Below are 21,196 nucleotides of genomic sequence, written 5' to 3'. Positions count from 1 at the left end.
ATTTTGTTTACATTCTTTGCTATGAAAAAAGAATTGATTAACTTTGCTTTGTGGTTTGGGTGCCTAATCATTACATTTTGATTTCATACTAATATAAATACCTACAAAGCAGTTGAGTCCTACTGAATACACCAGAATGGCTAAGAAACTGATGACTATGTGGTCTCAAGAATCGGTGAGACTTTGCATAGTTCAAGAACATCTGGCTTTAACTTGCTCTTTGGAAACACCTTCCAAACGTGAAGCACGACATAACTGTGATCACGACTGTCATGCATTATATCACTACTAAGAACCCTTCACTCACAGAGGATTAAAGTTACTTCTGTCCAATGTAACATCATAGAAGCAGACATTTTGATGGTAAGCGATGCATGTGAGTGAGTTTTATACCCCAAATTTCACTTATTCCTAACAATTTATTATTCTGCTTTAAATATGTACAACTCCTATGAACTTAAGTTATGTCATGACCATAAACAAAGCACAAGATCAGACACTGTGTTTTGTGAGCATGAAAATTAGTGTCAGCTGATTTTTGCACAGCCAGCTCTACAGGGCACTCTCCCACCTTAGTGAAGCAAACAAGCTCTTCATTCATGTCACCAATCATACTGCTTTAAACATTTTATACAAAAAAGCTTTTTACCCAATCATACTACTTTAAAATTCATATACAAATAAGCTTTTTAAGTCAAAAATAATCTCCATGTGTACGAAGTGTCAGGTACAGATAAATACCCAAGCAACATTGGTTTCCTCAACTAGTTTTGAAGAGAGAGAGAGAGAGAGAGAGAGAGAGAGAAAGAGAGTGTGTGTGTGTGTGTGTGTGTGTGTGTGTGTGTGTGTTCGTATCCTAGCTCAAGAAACGATTCATCCACAAGTTCACAATTTCTTTCTTTTGATGAATCAATGCTGTTGATGAATCAATGCTTCTGCTTTTCGTTGAATGGTCCCCTTCACTCCTAAAGTATTTATGTTCTACCAGAACTGATGTGGCCATTCCTCAGGACTGCTTCACTTTGTGTATGTACAGCTACCAGAACTGATGTGGCCATTCCTGATGACTGCTTTACTTTGTGTATGTAGAGCTAAAATTAAATCTAATCTAAGCTTATCAATACATGTGTAAAATATGTATACTATACTTTTTGTTCCGACATATTTCACATCCTTGAAAGTCTCTCTGATTTGAGCCTATGACATAAACAAAGTATCCAGTCTAATCCAAACTTATCCACTGATAATAAGCTTCACTCATTGAACATTATTTTTTTTAAATGCCGGGTTCCCTATCTGAAATACAATGTGTCCACAGCAAATATGCTCATACAAATCTCATGGAGTATTTCACAGTAATAATGAAAATATGAGGGCTATTCAGAAAGTATGGAACATTTTGGCATTAAGAAAAAACTAAGTACAAGAAATACATTTTATTATATACAGCTGAAAGAGCGACTGACATACGACTTTTCCACATAGTCACCAAACACATTGAGGCATTTATCATAGCGATGGACAAGCTTCAAAAGACCTTTGTCGTAAAATTCTGCCGCCTGAGACTTCAGGCAGTGAGTCATGCCTGCCTGGAGTTCTGCATTGTCATCAAAGCGCTGCGTTACGAGCCGGTTCTTCATCGTGGAAAACAAGTGGCAGTCGCTTGGTGCAAGATTGGTGCTGTATGGCGGATGAGGGAAAATTTGCCATTTGAATGAATTAAGGAGTTCTTTAGAGCAGTTTGCCATGTGAGATCAGGCACTGTCGTACAAAAACAAAATTTTGGATGTCAGCTTTCCTCGGCATTTGTTTTGAACTGCTCTCCTAAGGCTGTGCAAAATTTGACAGTACCGGGCAGAATTTATGGTTGCTCCACATTTGAGGAAATCAATACGAAGCACACCTTGCCTATCCCAAAACACTGTTGCCATCAACTTCCTTGCTGACAAGGTTTGCAAACATTTTCTTTGTTTTTGGGGGGACCTTGTGTGCCCCCACTCCATGGACTGTAATTTTGTCTCGCAACTGACATGTTTCACCCAAGTCTCATTACCGGTTATGATTCAATCCATTAATGAATCACCATGTTTGTGGTAGGTCTCCAGAAATGTCAATGTTGCCTGCCATCAACTTCCTTGCTGACAAGGTTTGCAAACATTTTCTTTGTTTTTGGGGGGACCTTGTGTGCCCCCACTCCATGGACTGTAATTTTGTCCGCAACTGACATGTTTCACCCAAGTCTCATTACCGGTTATGATTCAATCCATTAATGAATCACCATGTTTGTGGTAGGTCTCCAGAAATGTCAATGTTGCCCCCATTCACTGTTCTTTATGGTGGTCTGTAAGCATTTTAGGCACCCATCGTGCACAAAATTTGTGGTAGCCTAGCTTTTGAGTGACAATCTCAAACAACAGCATCCGTGAAACTTGTGAAAAAGAAAGTGAAAGCTCTATTATTGTGAAGTGATGGTTTATTTCACGAATCATTTCATCAACTTTAGCAACAAGATCGTCAGCATAATACTCAGGCGTCCACTCTTCTCTTCATCATGAACGTTGGTTTAGCCATTTTTAAACTGAATGCATCATTACTAGATGGAACATTCACTCATTATATTGCTTCCATACACTTCGCACAGTTCACAATAAATTTCTATAGGTTTTAGGTTTTTTACCAACAAAAACCCTAACACAGACCGTACCTAACAACTGGCGAGATTTTCGATTGCAGTCCACATTTCAAATTTGAATATCGAAAAAACCAGACATGCAGATGTGTTTCCACTGTCACGGATGGATGTCGACTGAGCTGCCGAGCACACATATACCAAAATATATGCGATCGGCACGCACCTAGCAGCGTCAGATGCAAAAGGTTCCCTACTTTCTGAATAGTTCTTGTAAAAGTTTTTCCATGTCAGCTGTTCAAAGACTGATAGGGGTCAGGCAAGGAAATTGACTGTCACAAATCCTCTTCAGTACTGCCCAGAAGCTGTCAGAGCACAGTGTATTTGACACTTGCACTCAATGGCCTAGAACACACTAGCTGGTGATCCTTAAATACTAGTATTTTTGGTTGTTACATATCTTTTCTGGCAGCTGGGGCAATGATGTGTTATGCTGACAATACCTACAGCAGTGAGCCATCGGAGACAGATTACGAGACTTTGAAGTTGAGATAGGGTGATTAACATCTGAGAACAGAGTCATGGGAAATGGACATGTGAAAGATGAGGTGGCAAATATTACAGCAGGTATACCAAGGCATATATTATTTGATACACAAAGATTAACCAAAGTATGTGACTTGTAGAATGTTTCGCTTTAATCAGAAATAAATTTACCGGTCCAGATGTCAACTTATGCAATTTGTGTGAATACCTATTGTTAGTGTGGATACCAGCACATAGAATAACCTTTAGTTGACCTTTACTTTACTTACAAACAGACTGGTACTGAACCAACATAAATAAAAATGAACTTTGATTAGTGAATTACATCAGTGTCAATGAGAAGGACTTAGGTAGGCATGTCCTGTTGTATGATGATTAATAAGCTAAGTCAATGCGTCTTTTGTTGCAGAGGATGCTTGACATCACTAGCTACGAATTTTGTGTTGTAACAATATTATGAAAAGGATATGTGCTATTCACCATAGAACGGAAATGCTGAGTTGCAGATAGGCACAACAAAAAGACTGTCAGAAAGTGAGCTCTTGGCCAACAAGGCCTCTGTATGAAATAGAGAACACACGCACACACACACACACACACACACACACACACACACACACACATGTGATTCACACAGAAATGACCACTGAGCACTCCCACAAGCAGCACTCAGTGTCCCCCATCCCTACCCTACTTTCCCTCCCAGCCTGCTCTTTACCTCCACCATCTGGTTGCCTCTCCCATCACACGCTACTGCTCGTACTCTGGCCTCAGCCAGAGCTGTCATGTGTGTGTGAGCTGCATTTGGGTGAATAAATGTATGTGTATATGTGTGTGTGGTGTGTGTGTGTGTGTGTGTGTGTGTGTGTGTGTGTGTGTGTGTGTGCACGCGCGCGCGCTCTATTTCTGATGAAGACCTTGTTGGCTGAAAGCTAATTTTCTGACAGTCCTTTTGCTCTGCCTATCTGCAAATCAGCATCTCATCTCAACTGTATGCTGATTAGCAACTATCCTTTTCATAGTATTTGTGGTGTCACTGCCAGACACCACACTTGCTAGGTGGCCGTTAGTATACGTCGGACCCGCGTGTCGCCACTATCAGTGATTGCAGACCGAGCGCCGCCACACGGCAGGTTTAGTCTAGAGAGACTCCCTAGCACTCGCCCCAGTTGTACAGCCGACTTTGCTAGCGATGGTTCACTGTATACATACGCTCTCATTTGCAGAGACGACAGTTTAGAATAGCCTTCAGCTACGTCATTTGCTACGGCCTAGCAAGGCACCATATTCAGTTACTATAAGTCATATCTTCAAGAATGTCTTCTGAACAGATAATATTGTGACTCATGTACCGTCAAGAGTGACGTTCATCATTAATGGATTAAAGTTAAGTATTTTTACATTCCATCCCAGATTTTCCATTATTTAATTTTGTGTTGTATTGTATTTAATTACAGTCACACTGCAAGTTGCTGTCATGCAGTTCCATCCTTAGCCGGGAGTGATGTGTTTGTAAGTTGTTTACCTACAAAAACCCGGTTGCCTACAAATTAAATGAACTGTAGTATTTTCTGAAAAGTATGAGGAACTTAAAACTTGTTTAGCTTGAGAACATAGCCCGTTGCACTGCTATTGTTGATATGCCATGATAATGACGACTCATACCAGTGCAGTTCATCTTCTTTCTGAAGTAATGATGGTGTTCCCTGGTTCACTTGTAGGTTACTTCTTTCCACATGTGTCAGTAACGATTGTAGTTCACATATATGCTACCCTCCCTGCTGTTGTCTTGCATAGTTCCCAATTGTTCAGTTCCTTTCTGGGATTTTTGAATCTGAAGATTGCATCCTGTCAGTCACATTGGGTGCCATATGTAAGCTCCCTTTCCTTCTCTTGCAATACAACATTAATTTAATTCTGAAGACAATCAGATCTTTCACAAGGGGACAACTTACAAAAGGTTCATGCCGGGCTAAGGAAGAAAGCCAAGTGCACAGTGCCCGCGAGTGCCTGTAATTAACTATAACACAAAATTAATAACTAGAACTGGGAAGTTCTCTTGACAGTAAAAGATGGTGTCCACCAACTTTGTTTATTAATGTTCTAACAATAGGACACATCTAACTATGCCCTTTTCATTGGCAGTGATATAATTCGCAAATCATAGTCCATTTATTCCAGAGAAGCAATAGTTCATTCACTTTGGTTCAGTACCAGCCTGATTATAAGTATACTAAAGATCAGCTATAAATTATTCTATATGCCGTTATCAACACGAATAATGGATGTCCACACAAACTAAATAAGTTGGCACCTGGCCCCATGATTTATTTCTGCTCAATTCCAAAGATTCTCTAATCCATTTGTAACTAACCTTTGTGTATATAACCTTTGTGTATATAATAATATACCCCTAAAAAGAAAGATGATGAAACTTACCAAACAAAAGCGCTGGCAGGTCGATAGACACACAAACAAACACAAACATACACACAAAATTCTAGCTTTCGCAACCAATGGTTGCCTCGTCAGGAAAGAGGGAAGGAGAAGGAAAGACAAAAGGATATGGGTTTTAAGGGAGAGGGTAAGGAGTCATTCCAATCCCGGGAGCGGAAAGACTTACCTTAGGGGGAAAAAAGGACAGGTATACACTCGCACACACACACATATCCATCCACACATACACAGACACAAGCTGTCATGTCTGCTTGTGTCTGTGTATGTGTGGATGGATATGTGTGTGTGTGCGAGTGTATACCTGTCCTTTTTTCCCCCTAAGGTAAGTCTTTCCGCTCCCGGGATTGGAATGACTCCTTACCCTCTCCCTTAAAACCCATATCCTTTTGTCTTTCCTTCTCCTTCCCTCTTTCCTGACGAGGCAACCATTGGTTGCGAAAGCTAGAATTTTGTGTGTATGTTTGTGTTTGTTTGTGTGTCTATCGACCTGCCAGCGCTTTTGTTTGGTAAGTTTCATCATCTTTCTTTTTAGATATATTTTTCCCACGTGGAATGTTTCCCTCTATTATATTAATAATATACCCCTCAATATAACAGCTTTAATACTTTCCACCATCAATTTCACATACTGATTTCCTGTAACTCTGTGCCCAAATGTTAACTCAGCCAATCTCAACTTCTGACTCACACAACCACAGACTGTCTCTCAGGGTTTGCTGCTTCAAGTGTTGTCAGCATGACATGACAATGTCACCTGCCAGAAAAGACCTGTAACAACCAAAAATACTAGAATTTAAGACTCACCAGCTAGCCAAGAGTACAAGTGTCATAGACACTGCACTCTTACAAAGTAAGTCATGAGACCATGAAACGAGGTCATTTTTACTTCCTGATGAGACCAGTGATGTCCATACTGTGCTATATTATAAAAATTAGTGTCTTGGGCACATTACATTGTATTAAATTTGATTACCAGATTCGGCTTTTCAGTCATCATCAGATCTACAAATTTAACAGCAACATATAGGTGTGTAGTCAATTCTGACCACACATGTCTGCGCTAAAATTTTTAGATCTGATGATTGTTGAAAAGCCAAAACTGGTAATCGGTTTTAATGAAATAATTGTCACAAGGAAATCACAATCAAGTTCGAAACCATAAGGCAGGATCATCAATGAAGTACAATACTTAGAACTGAAAACAGATTTATTATTGACACCAAAATACAGCCAGAACAGAACTGAACTCCTTGACAGAGAGAGGAGTTACTTATACACAGACTGAATATTCCAGAATGCTGGTATTTACATAGACATCAAATATTCCAGAACATATAAACATTTCAAATATAAGATAGTTCAAGAAAATTTCAGGAATGATAAATACTATATAACAAAGAATTGTTGGTGATCAAGTTTGGACTGGTCAGCCCCCATACACCAACCAGTGAGTGCCAAATGCACGTGTCATACGTTGTGGCATTGCTCCTCCTCCTGGAGGGACAGTGACCTCCTCACATCCTAATCAAGTTGTTAGTTCTTCTTTACTATTATGAGTATTGAAGGTAGCACCTCCCATTAGAGCTTCATGATCATCGAGTGGTTCGCACCTCTGCACTGTAGCAGAACTTCACATGGAGGACATGGATGATGGCTCCACACTTTTGTTTTCTTGATGAAAAGTCATAATCTTTGACTTCATCTGTGACATTCAACAAGTGAGAGAGGATATGATATGGCCCAAAGTAGCACTTTAGTAACTTTTCTGATGGTCCTACTTTCTGGACACGTGTGAGACTTCAAACCAAATCTCTAGCACTGCACCTCACTGGTCAATGCTTGGCATTGAAGTGCTCTCAGTTCTTCTCCTAGACGACCACAGCCTGTATGCCAGGCAGCTGTCTTGCTTCTTTGGCCGTGGTGATGGGGTGTTTCACATATTCATCCTGAGTGTCATTCACTTGGAACAGGAACAGTGTATCCATTCTTGTATCGGCCTCTCAAAAGTGGAGCAGAAAAAATGATGTGGAGCCTGTAGTGTCTTGCTTCGCTGTGTTGCATGCAAATGTCACAATGGGCAGTGCTGTACCCTAATCCCTGTGTTCAACATTAATTACATTGGAACCAAACCTGCCAGCATCTTATTAAATCATTATGTGAAGCTATTTACCTGTGGATTGTAGTTTATGTCCCAATGTGTAATTACCTCTTATACTAGTCTCAACCGGAAAACATTCCCACAATCAAAGATCATCACACTGAGTGTTTTGTGCTTCAAAATTATGTCTTCTATAAGGAACTTTGCAATTTCTAGACTTTCAGCAGTTGGCACATCATTAGAGAGAGCATATCAGGTGAGGTAGTCAGTGCCAACTATTATCCATTGATTCCTATTTGTCGACTTTGGGAACATCCCCACCAAGAGGTTGATTCCAATTTGTTCAATGGCACTGCTGCAGATGGGATGGGTTCCAAATGCCTTGGAGGTAACTGGGGCACATGATTCCATCATTGCCAGTGGCAGTGGTAGTCCAAGGGATTGGTAGTGCCATGGCCTGTGACACATTTGATTCAGTCCAGTCTTTATGAATCTCATGTGGTCAGATGTTGGAGCATCACAGAAAAACTTCAGGATAGCTGGCTATAGATGAGCTGGGATGAGAAGCATCTGTTTTTCTCCAATGGACTTCAGTTCCTCTCATATAACACTCTGTTAATTAATTAATTAGAGTTCTCCCTTGATCAGTTCCTCCTTCTTCAAGGCTTCTAAGGTTTTCAGCAGTGCTGGATCTTCCCTTTGTTCAGCAGCAGCGTCATTTAATGCTGCAATGATTGTGGTTTCATCCACACTACCATTGTTCTACCAAAGGATTCCTTGAAAGACACTCAGAGTCCTTGGGTTTGCGTTCACTTTTGTAGAGTATTGTGACGTACTCCTGAAGCTTCAGTGCCCACATTACCAGTCAATCTGACAAATCCTTCAGGCTTGTGAGCCAGCGGGAAGAATGGTAGTCCATCATAACAGTGAATGGGTTGCCACATAAATACAAACAGAACTCATTTATGGCCAAAACAACTGCAAGGCATTCTTTCTCGGTTGTAGAGTAGTCCATCTTGGAGAGTACTCTGGAAGAATAAGCTACCACCTTTCCAGCAGCTTCCTGATTCTTAATTAGAACTGCTCCTATTTCAAAACTGATAGCATGGGTTCGAAGTTCTGTCTCAGAATTATCATCGAACAATACTAGAATTGGAAAAGATGTTGGCACTTACTTAAGAACAAGGACAGCTCTTTCTTGCAACTCATTCCAGGAAAACCTAGCATCTCCCTGCAGTAGCTTTTGCAAGGGACATGCCTTGGTACAGAGGCCCTTTATGAATCATAGCAGTACAAGCACATTTCAAAAAAACCTCTCACATCATGATTGTGCTGAGGAGTTGGAAACTCTGAGACTGATCTTATTTGCTCTGGATTGTAATGGACGCTCTCACCATTCACAAGGTGCTCCGAGATTTTTATTTCTTGTGTGGTGAGGAAGAACTTTAGCAGACTGAGGCAGAGACCTGCAGTGTGAACATACTTCACCATGGTTGTTTGGGAGCTTAGATATTCTTCAAATGTCTTAATAAAATGACAATATCTCCAGATACCACATAAGCATTGTCCATTTAAGGTAGCAAAGTAGGTTGTCCATGATATGTTCAAAGGTGATTGGGGCATTACACAATCCAAATAGCTACCTTCAAACTCACAGAGTCAATTACGAGTTATGAGAACTGTCTTTTCCCAAGCAGATTTGCCAACCTCAATTTTCCAAAAGCTTGCCTGCATGTCCATAGATGAGAAATTCTTTGCTCCTTTCAAGCAGTCTAGCATCTCATCAATGCGCAGCAATATATAGAAATCTTTTTTTGAGATTCTGTTCAGCCACCAGTAACCAACACAGAAACGCCATGTGTCATCCATGTTCTTCTTAAGAAGTATAGGAAAGAACCAACGAACCTCTGAAGGGTCAGTGATGTTATGTTGCAGCATATTCTTCACTTCCTCACAGATTATCTGTTGTTAAGGTGATGACAGTGTATATGAGCACTGGCTAATTGGTGTATGATCCCCAGGGTTGACATGGTGTTTTACCCTGGGCTGCTTGGTCTGTCTTTCCTTCACTCCAGATCTGAAAGCATCCAAAAACTGTCAAGGAATGGCTATCACTCAATGACGTTGTTCCTTGGTCAGACCATACCCTACTGGCAGTTCGATAGTGGCTCACTCATTTGCACTGTCAATTGTTGTGTGTGTGTGTGTGTGTGTGTGTGTGTGTGTGTGTGGAGGGGGGGGGGGGGTATTATCCTCTGTCAATGGCACTAAGCTGCCTTTCCTGGACTGGTACAACTGTCCCTGGGCATACACCCATTGGGATGAGCTCGGCTGGTTGTGGCAGTTAGTGATCCAAAGTTATCCTTGACTGTCTACAATGCTTATGATCACTGCTGGCATTCAGATTTCTTTGTGAGCCTATATAGCTTTTTACAATCAACAAATGCTTCACAGTTCAACTGAGCATTTCGATTGATGACTGGAACTCATTTCTTTAATGATGATAGGATAAAGTCTTCACTGGCAAACAACTGCGCAGACCAGTGTTTGTTATGTGTGCTCATTCGAATAGCTTTGTCAGTCTGGAGCTCTGACCTTCCACAGTGTATGACTGCTTGTAATGCCTGTACGAAGTCCCAACTGAGAATAACAATATGACTACATTCTGTTAAAACAACAAACTCATCAGGTTGCTCACTGATAGTTATTCTTGTAATAACACATGTCACTGTTGCTTGAAGGTATTTTCCATTTGTGATCTTCAGCTCAATCTCTTTTGCATCACAAAACCAGGGTGCAGTGATGGGCTTTGTCCCAAAAGTTGGCTATTATCATCTGCAGTTGCCTGGCATGATAGGACTGTAGTGATGGTTGACATGTTACAGCATAATAATCATCAAACATTTATTTCCTCTCTCTACAGTATCCCAACATACCACTGGTATGAAAACTTAAAGTTGAGTTGTTATTTGTCCTTGAATGTCTGTTTTCTGTGAGATTTTGTACTTAGTGGAGGACCTGGTTGTCCCTGCATTGATCAGATGCTGAGTTGTTTGATGGTTGCACCATAAGATAAAGTTGGCAGAGTCCTTTCTTCAAGGCATGTTTGACTGGTGGCAGAGATTGGTGCCATAGATCAATACATCTCTTCTTTACAGTCTGAATTATCTCCTGACATGTTGGTTCAACATTCATGGCTGCTATTTCTTGTGTATTCAGTCTGGTGTTTCTGACTGTCGTACATGGCTGTATCTCTTCCCTCACTATCTGACGTATGAGGGAGACAAGCTCATGGTGACCCACAACTGCCACAGGAACCATATTTGGCAGCTGGTCTTCATCCATCTCTTTCTGTTGCATTTTCTTTACTCAATGGCATCAATGATGAATTACTCTGTTGTTGTGACTTTCTCTGCCAGAAGAGCCTGATACATGTCTTCTATGATGCCCTTCATTATGTGTGAGATTTTATTGATGTCTGTCACATTCAGATTTATAAGGCAGCACCAGGCCAATGTACAAGGGTTGGAACTTTAATAGTGACAACTATTTATTTACAGCTCATACAAAATAGATATGTGTTCCAAAAATGAACAGCATAGAGACAGAAGTGATGACACTTTCTGCAGGACCTGACCATCAATTTGAAGGACAATGCTCAAGCACGTACAGTGCAAGCTGTTACTGATTTGTTTGACTGATGGGGCTGCTAAGTGTGATACCACCTACTGCACTCCCCTGACTTAAGCCCTCGTGAGTTCAACATGATTTCTAAACTGAAGAAACACTTCAGGCATTCGCTTCAGAACTGCTACAAATTTGTCGGGCAATAGACCACGCCGCTCGAACTGTCAATGCAACTGGCACTGCTAAGAGTATCCTACGACTTCCACATCGCTGGCACCGGGCTATACACAATGATGGTGACTACTTTGAAGGTCAATAAAACTTTGAAACATGTATCTATTTTGTACAAGCTGTAAGTAAATAGTTGCCATTGTGAAAGTTCCAACCCTCATATTCTCTATGTAAATCACACTTCTGCTAAGCAACTTGCTACTGTCACCTAACATTTTCTTCAGTTCAACCTGGAATTTTCCCCAGCTATTGAGTTTCTCTTTATTAATATCAAATCACTGCTGAGATATGCCATCCAATAAAAGTACACATTTGCCAAAAACATGATGTCACACACTTGTTGTATTTCATGAGTCGGTCAAATCTTCTCAGCCATTTTGCCACGTCCTGACTAGTGTCTCTGGAAAACACTGATGGATGTCTTGGAATCCATCTGTACCCTGAATATACGGAGCTTACAATAATGTACTGCTTGTATTATGCTTCCTCCCCATGCATAGGTGGCAGTTTGTATGTTGTCTAGTTGGAGCCATCGTGGTGTAGATGTTTTGAAGCACATGGCATCTCTACCAAACAATTTCATGTCAAAAAGATAAAGAAGTCAAAATCCAAAGGCAGGGCCATTAATGCAGTACAACACTTAAAACTGGAACCATGTATATCACTGACACCAGTGCACAGTCACAACAGAATTGAACTCCTGGGCAGTGATTGCAGTCATTTACACAAACACAGAATATTCCAGAATGCTGTTATTTATGCACACATTAAATACTCCAGAATATTTGAAAAATTTAAAAATCAGATATTTCAAGAACATTCTAGAAAAAGTAAACATCAGTTAACAAATAAATGCTGGTGGTTAGGTTTGAATTGGTGACCCATAGCAAGCCAACCAGTGATGGTAACCACTATGCCACACTGTGAGCACCCATGCTTGTGGCAGTATTCAGCGACCATGACATTGCATGTTAGTATTTAAATCTTGCGAACTTGGGAAGCAGCTCTGAGAGCTGAAGCAATAAAAGGAATACACTTTGGGAGAATAGGAATAAATCTATCATTTAATTTTTAGTCTTTACTGATAAATTTACTCATTAACTCATAACTAAGATAATATGCAAAAGATGGTGGATAATCACTGTTGTTGAAACTGTAAAAAGACAAGGGACATAGAATATAAACATCAGAGAGAAAGATAAAACATAACTGAAGACTTACATCTTTGTAAAACTATGATCACTGCCGGTATAATGAAAGAACACAGCCACTTGGTAAAATTCATTTTGCAGTACTGCACCTGAATATGATCTGCTCGTCAAATGAAAACTAGTAATAAACAAAATAAATACAGATATCTATATCACATTTCCTGTCAGAAAGAGGCATAAAAAACAACATGGAGCAGCTAAGTGAGTGGAAAAGTTCAAGTAACTGGGGGAACTCTTCTGATCCAACAGAATATATACAGAGAGGGAATAAAGACAGATCCAAAAAATTAGAATTAGCATACCATGTAATCTATACAAGCTAATCAAAAATATGCATGATAAAGGGGTGACCATCATGCCCAAAATTAGACATTACAGTACAGTAAACCCATAGACCCCTCATGGTCTTTGATTAGTGATCAGAACATCTTCATTCACTCCCAGGTTCGAGCCTCACCACCACTTAAATTTTGAATAAAAATCATTGGCAATGGCAGCTGAAGACTTCCAGCAACAGAAGTTACCCTCAATCTGCCAATGGCCTTTTCCATCCCATTATGGAGGGAAACTGCCCCTAAAGGTGGAAGAATCAGCAATCGTAAATGGTATAAGTACGCAGAAGGCACTGGAAACCACTGCATTAAAGACACATAATGTTTATCCACAAGACATGGGGCCTGTAATTGAAAAGTGTCACAATGATCTCTCCATTGGCAAAAGACTCCAGTCTTGCCCCCATTTGGATATTCGGGAGGGGACTGCCCAGGTGGAGGTGACCACGAGAAAAAGATTGAATAACCAAAGAAAGGATAATGTTCTACAGGTCAGGGCATGGAATATTAGAAGTTTGAATGTTGTAGGGGACTAGAAAATTGAAAAGAGAAATGCTAAGGCTCAATCTAGGTGTAGTGGGAGTCAGTGAACTGAAATGGAAGGAAGACAAGGATTTCTGGTCAGACAAGTATAAGGTAATAACAACAGAAGCAGAAAATGGTATAATAGTAGTAGAATTCGTTATGAGTAAGAATGTAGGACAGATCAAACAATGCAAAATCCAGGATGGAATAATAACAACATTTTGAAAAGGACAGATTTCTACTCACCTTGTAGTGAAGATGTTGTTTAGCAGTCTCTTTGTTGTGCCTGTCTGTGACTCAAAATCTCCACTATATGATGAGTAGCAATCTATTTTCTTAATAATATAGTCAAGGAAGGGCAGAGAGTGATTTACTGTGAACAGTTCAGTGATAGGGTTATTCTCATCAGAACTGGCAGCAAACCAACACAACATCACAAGCTGAAGATGAAGAATTTGAGAAAGTATATGAGGATACAGAGAGGGTAATTCAGTGCATGAAGAGAAATGAAAATCTAATAGTCATGGGGGACTGAATGCAGTTGTAGGCAAAAAAGTAGAAGAAAGGGTTACCAGAGAATAAGGGCTTGGTACTATAATGGAGAGAGGAGAAAGACTAATGGAGTTATGAAATAAATTTCAGCTAGTAATAGGGAATACTCTGTTCAAGAATCACAACAGGAGGAGGTACACTTGGAGAAGGCTAGGAGAAACAGGAAGATTTCAGTTAGATTACATCATGGCCAGGCAGAGATTCTGAAATCAGATACCAGATAGTAAGGCTTACCCTAGAACTGATACAGACTCAGCTCACAATCTGGTAGTGATGAAGAGAGGCCAACAGAAGTCTACTAATATCGAACATAGGTCTTAATTTGAGGAAGAAATTTCTATGAATGTATGTTTGGAGTACAGCATTGTGTGGGAGTGAAACATGGACTGTGGAAAAACCAGAACATAAGAGAATCAAAGCATTTGAAATGTGATGTTACAGAAGAATGTTGAAAAACTTAGGTGGACCGATAAGGTATGCAATGAGGAGGTTCACCACAGAATCGGTGATGAAAGGAACACATGGAAAGTACTGACAGGAAGAACAGACAGCATGGTAGGACATCTGGTAAAGCTCAAGAAATAACTTTCATGGTACTAGATAGAGCTATAGTGGGTAAAAACTGTAGAAGAAGACTGTTGCATGTGCCATTCTGAGGTGAAAAGATTGGTACACGAGAGGAATTTGTGGCAGTCCACATCAAACCATTCAGAAGACTGATGACTAAAGAAAGTCAAACCAACAGGATTAAATGGTTCCAAGTCTTTTATACTGCAAAGAAGAAAACAGAATAACAAGTACTTGTGAAAAAACAATGAAGGATATTGAGAAAAATGTTGGTATTACAGTAAACTGCAAATGAAACATGGAACAAATTAAGATTTACAAAAATGTATAAAAAAGATTACGCATACAACATGAAAATTTATGTTGAAAATATCTGGGTATACTCTGAGAATAGACAAAAACACATTTACCAAAAAGATTTTTCATTTAATTTTCAGATTGAGAATGACCACCAAATTAGTGGGGGAGGACAAGAAGGACACAGAAGAGATTGGTATACACCACAGGTAATATATAATAGTGATGAGCAAAGGAACTGCATGAAGATTTCAATATCAAAACACAAACCACCTACAATTAGAGCCAGAGTTTTATTAACTGAACAGCAGAAGAAGACAAGAAGTGAAAGAATGCAGAAGTTCTGGGAAGAGGAAAAGAGACAAGCAAAAGTAATGAATTATCTGTGATTCACAAATGGACAAATTCAATGATGAAGTAAAAAACCTAAGCACTCTGCAAAAAGCAGTAAATATTTCTAAGTACAAATGTAACTAATTCATGTCCATTATATACGACTTGACTAAATGTAATACTTTGTAAATTTACATGATCAGCACAATGGAACAAACTTTTGAGTGTTACCACACAAATGTTCCATCTAATCACCTGATTCTAACAATGCTTGTAACTATTGTAAGAATTAGCCTACATGTCTTACAAACAATTATGAATGATTCTTATTGCAAACATCTTACTCATTCTACATCCTACTGATGTATTTGCAGTATGGTTCCAAGAATCTTAAAATAAAGTATGCTTACATTTTAACTTTTATTAAACATTTCCTGAATTTCAAATTTTCTAGTTTTCCTGCTTATGCGATTATTATGTAGTTCAAAAACATTAACTTAAATTTCAAACATTGGAAAAATCCAGGATGGAATAACGACAGTATTATGGAAAGGATAGATTGCTCTTCATTATTTAGTGAAGAAGTTGAGTCACAGACAGGCACAACAAAAAGATTGCTGAACAAGTAAGCTTTCAGCCACAAGACCTTAACCTGAATTAGACAACACACACACACACATGCATGCCTGTGCGCATAGTCATACAGACACAACTCACACACACATGATCATTGTCTCTGGCTGCTGAGAACAGACTCACTTAACTTAAATTTCACTACACAGCACTTTTGAAAAACAGTTTGCGAATGATCACTAACCTTATATGGCTGCACCAGTTTCTTAATTTGTTCTACAGGAACATCAGTGCCTACCACACCTAGTAAATTGGCCACTCTTTCCTGAAAATACAAAGTATTCTTCTCTTATTTTCATTTCATAGAGGAGAATTTACAAACTTAAAACAATAAATGTGATATTCTAAATCATCTGCAAAGTTTGGGAAACTCTTCTCCTAGCATCTGCCTGTACATCAATGTCTGAAATACAGCGTGATTCACAATTCCTATTACAGTCTTCTGAAAAGGAACAGATGACTTGAAACGTACTGTTTGGATATAAAATAAGTTTCAAGATCAGATCACTTTCAAATCTCCCATTTCATGGTGCAGCCCAAAGAGGGTGCCGTCATTAGTTCTTTTGGTAATTATGACATCACATACCACTTTCATCTGGCTACAAAACAGCTGCAAGAAACTAGTACATTTGCAAATATGTGGGTCAACTGTGTTGTTCCTTGGATGTACTGCACTCTCAAGTTTGAAGAGGATGTCATTTGGCACATAGAACAGGACCTGATGAAGAGTACTCAAAATGTTGCCCACAGCACACAGAGAGCACTGTTCGCGCTGTGTGCATACCATGAAGCAGGAGGTCTGAAAGTGATCCGATCTTACATCCAAACATACATTTCCAGACATTTACTTTCTGTTAAGTCATTTACAACTCCTAGAAGCCTATAGTATTAATTGCAAAACACTCTGTGTAACTTCTCAAACAATGTAGACAGTTATATCTACAATTTTTAAGAAAACGGTTCAGTAAACAAATTTATTAAAAAACCACAGGTATCTTCAATTCTCATACATGGAAACTTGCAGCAATTCTGAAAATATTAATGAAAACATAGCTTTCATGAATTGTTTAATAATCAAAAGCTTTCATGTGTTCTTCCTTGCTGCTATCAAATTGCTGACTGCTGTATAGAGGCATTATTTTGATATGGCAACAGGTGTTGGTCATGACAATATCATCAATATTTCTGATCCTTATCCATACAAGGCCACATTTTCTTACCTTGTTGGCAGCATGTATTCCATTATGTGGTTTGGTCACAAAATAAACAAGCCAGTTTCTGAAAAGGTGGAACTTCAAGTCCATCTGCCCCTCCCCCAAAGATAGCTTATCAGCATTTGCAAATAGTTTAGATGCAATGAGCTTGATGTTGTGAGCATGTGTTGTGTTTTCACCTTCATTGTCATAGAACATCAGCAGTGACTGAATACACACTAGAATACTTCCATAAAGATAAGTTTGTGGGTACAACCATTTTACAATGAATGATCATTTTTTGGAACATAGGAACAAAAGAAAGCAATAAAAATAAAAATGTGTAATAATACTCACAACTGAGATGTTATCACAAAAATAAACAAACTATGGGACACAGCTATGACAATGTTCAAACAGGCATGACAGACAACTGATCGAAACATGAGCACATATGGTAATGGCTTGGGAAAAACAAAAGGAAGGTCATGTTTAATGTTATGTCTATGATAATAGTACTAGAGATGACGCTGAGGAAGGATCAGGAAGGAAATTAGCCATGTCCTTTTAAATCAAATCGTCCTGGTATTTCATAAAATTTCTTCCACTTCAGTGTGAAGTGGAATCCTACCATCGCATCATTCTGGACTGCTGGTACAAATTTATTAAAGGGTCTGCAAGCTCATCCGATTCAGTGCACGAGTCAATCTAGCACAGAGACATTTTATGTTTTTTAATATGTTGGAAAAGGAAAAGGTCTCTGTGGGTTCATCCAATACAACATGTGCTTGAGTCTATCACAGAACCATTTCATGGTTTTTTGTTTGTTGTAAGAGGAAAATTTTAATGTAATCTGAAGCTGCCCCACAAAGGCAAAATGCACTGTTCATAAAAGAATAAGTTGCAACCAAGACTGTTTTCAAATCAAATATTCTACATATGGTTGCTGCACCAGACAGCATAATGGAGTGCAAGAAATTTTATGAGAAACAGTCATGTCAGGCAAACGAATTTATGGCCAGATCGTAAAAAACAAAATTTAAAATTATACAGGCATTGATGAACGTCAAATTCAACAAGCAATGTTTGTTTGATAAATCAAATATCAAACATTCTGCTATTTGCCTTACGCAATTTAGGAAACCAAGGAAAACCTGTATATGGATGGATGGATGGGTGAGTATTTGAACTGTCATCCTACCAAATTTGAGTCTAACCACTCTGCAGGGATTGCATTGTGGCATCTTAAACATCCTCTTGACTATTAGCTGGGATTTTTATAAGTTTGGTGGCTATAAACTGAAACAGAAAATAGGAAGGAAATACTATGTAGAAAGCTCATGCATTATAAATAACTTGCAATGTCTTGAAACCCACAAATAATTTTTAAGAGATAGTTCAGTTAGCTTTATGAGCAATGTAGTTAATTTATCCTGCCCAGAAACACTGTCACAAGTAAGAAGCACCAATGCTTGGAATGTGTTATCCTCTGCCCTTATCTTAAACTATAAAAGTGGTTCCTAAAGAAGTTTGTTACAATCCAACCTCATGGAACAGCAAACTCAAGCCCCTAAATCTCAAAGTACGTAACACAATAAAAATCATTCAAAAATGAAAATCTTAAAAGATCATTAAAAATTTCAGTGTAACAAGACATAGTTAACAGTGTGCCTTTCAAGAGTTTGTAAAAAATAAAAACAGAACAGTAATGAGAAGAAAATCGTATTTGTCAGTTACAAAATATTAATATGGTAACTGAACCAGTAAAAACTCATAGAAGTAAATATTTTTGGACATATATCATTACTGAACATTACAAGTAGCAAACCATTCAAGTGACTGTTGCACAGGGATAGTTTAACAAAGAATGCTACATGTTAAAGCTAACTGACAGATGAGTGTAAATGAAACATCCACATCCAACAGTTCTACAAAGAAAGGCAACAAAATAAATACTCTGGATACACAAGATCTGCAGTACTCTGTTTTTCTACCAAGTGAAAGGGTGTTGCCCTAGAATCTGAAAATTTCTGGAAGTTATACTAAAGCCTTCTTAAAAAGAGGATGAATTATATAATAGAGTTCTGCCTGCTCTGATCTCCTGGTCAAAACCACACTTTTTGGAGGTGATAGAATCAGAGTAGACACCTTTGTTTACTGTCACTGAATGTACCTCAAGTATGTAATATCCTAGTGTAATGGAAATAGGCTAACAATTAATGAAACCTAAATTAATATGCTACAAATATAACAAAACACTCACACTGAGTAAAGTTTTCAAAATTTAAGTGAGTATTTTGACTTATTTGGTAACAACTCCTTCACTTTTTACTGAGTTTGACAACACATGAATTTTGAAATCTTGTTGATGAAGTGACTGATTTGTAACAGAATTAAGAGAAAGTTTAACAGACTGAAGTTTTTCTATAGCAAACCTGCTAGATGTGCAAATGAAGCATATCCACATATTGATATGTGTAACACTGCACATGTCCAGCAAGTACACCTGCAGTGGAAACATGGCCAATATCACAGCCCAGTCACATGAGCTCCCATAGCGGGCAAATATAAGGCTGCCTTGTGGTGGTCTCTCTTCAATCTGCTGTTCTCCGACTCATCTATACCTGTGGACTCTTATCTGCATGGAACTTTTATTTTGAAACGTGTGTTTATCAGCTAGGTAATGCAATTACTGTTTTATGACACAGAAGAGTTACAGACATTGGCTGCAAGTGGGAAAGTTAAAAATTTGTGCCGGACCAGTAGGCATGCTAGAGTAGTCTGTGTAATTGCAATGACCACTGTGTCAGCTGCTTTAGTAGTATCTGCCTAGTAAACAGGAGAACTGGGTTTGAATCCTGGCACAGCACAAATTTTCAATTTTCCCCATTGATTTCAATCAATGACCACTTGCAGCCAATGTCTGTAATTCCTCTGTGTCATAATTAATAATGGATGTGGGATCAAAATCTTTCTTACTGTTTTGTTCATGGTCTAACATATACTTGTAATTTGTTGTTACAGAAGTTCCTCGTGTTCAATAAATGTTGTTGGCCCTAATTGAGGGTGTAAATGTCAAGTTGCTGTTAAATGTAGTCCACCATCTGAGATGACATGTAATTGAGGAACATTTTGCTTTAGTGTACTAACAGTGTTATGCCAGTTGGATTCTGTATATATTTACAATTTGCATGTTTGTATCGTATCAAATTCAAAAGTGGGATATACATTCCAAATGTAAGCAAAAACATTATGCTAATAATATTAATGTCACATTATCATCAACCAGAACAGTAACAGATGTAAAAATTGAAATTGAAACAAGAAAAATTAACAGCTCATTAGTAGTTTATAAAACTCTTTCAGCGAAATAAAGACAAGAAGCAGCGAAAGTAAAAGATATATGCTGAGGTTCTGAAGTCAAGGAAAAGTTACTCCCAAGCTTGGTTGTGCCTCTCCTGAGTCAGGGCATAATGGTATTTTAGTGTGCTATGAATTTAGTGGAAGTGCTTCTTTATCTGTATAGATTTATTCTTACACTATCTTGCAAGTATTGATCTATTTGTGGAATTTGATGAAACACAAGTTTTTATGGTTGGTTTTGAGTATTGCTTTGTAAACATCAGCTTCTTTTTAATAATCGTATGTAGACAAGTCCCTAATATACTGCTTATGGTTATTTTCATGGTAAAAATATAATTGGTACAGAATGGATCAAATAAGTTTATTTGTGTATTTATTTGTCTATCTTTATTCATCCAAGGATGTAGGATTTGTGAAGGTAATAAAATGGTCACTGAGTAGGCCAAAATATAATACACAGCATACATAACATGCTTTAAGAGGGTAGGAAAGGTGTTTGGCCATGGCCTAGATTAAGTAGATTAAGGAACCATCCCAGCATTTGCCTTAGTGATCCAGGGAAACCATGAAAAACTGAAAATCAGGATGACCATACTATTACA

General features: G+C 38.6%; 1 protein-coding gene across 1 annotated transcript in view; it reads right to left on the bottom strand.

Moving 5' to 3' along the window:
• The window catches only part of LOC126481176 (voltage-dependent calcium channel subunit alpha-2/delta-3), an 885,717-nt gene that overhangs the window by 255,278 nt on the left and 609,243 nt on the right, over positions 1 to 21,196 (bottom strand). Inside the window, exon 11 of the mRNA XM_050104748.1 lies at positions 16,223 to 16,303. Coding sequence (XP_049960705.1) covers positions 16,223 to 16,303 — 81 coding nt within the window. The remainder of the gene's footprint in view (positions 1 to 16,222; positions 16,304 to 21,196) is intronic.

The sequence above is a fragment of the Schistocerca serialis genome, chromosome 5 (assembly GCF_023864345.2).
Source record: "Schistocerca serialis cubense isolate TAMUIC-IGC-003099 chromosome 5, iqSchSeri2.2, whole genome shotgun sequence".
Lineage (NCBI taxonomy): Eukaryota > Metazoa > Arthropoda > Insecta > Orthoptera > Acrididae > Schistocerca > Schistocerca serialis.
The sequence above is the reverse complement of the archived record's forward strand: the minus strand, read 5'-3'. Positions and strand labels throughout refer to the sequence as shown.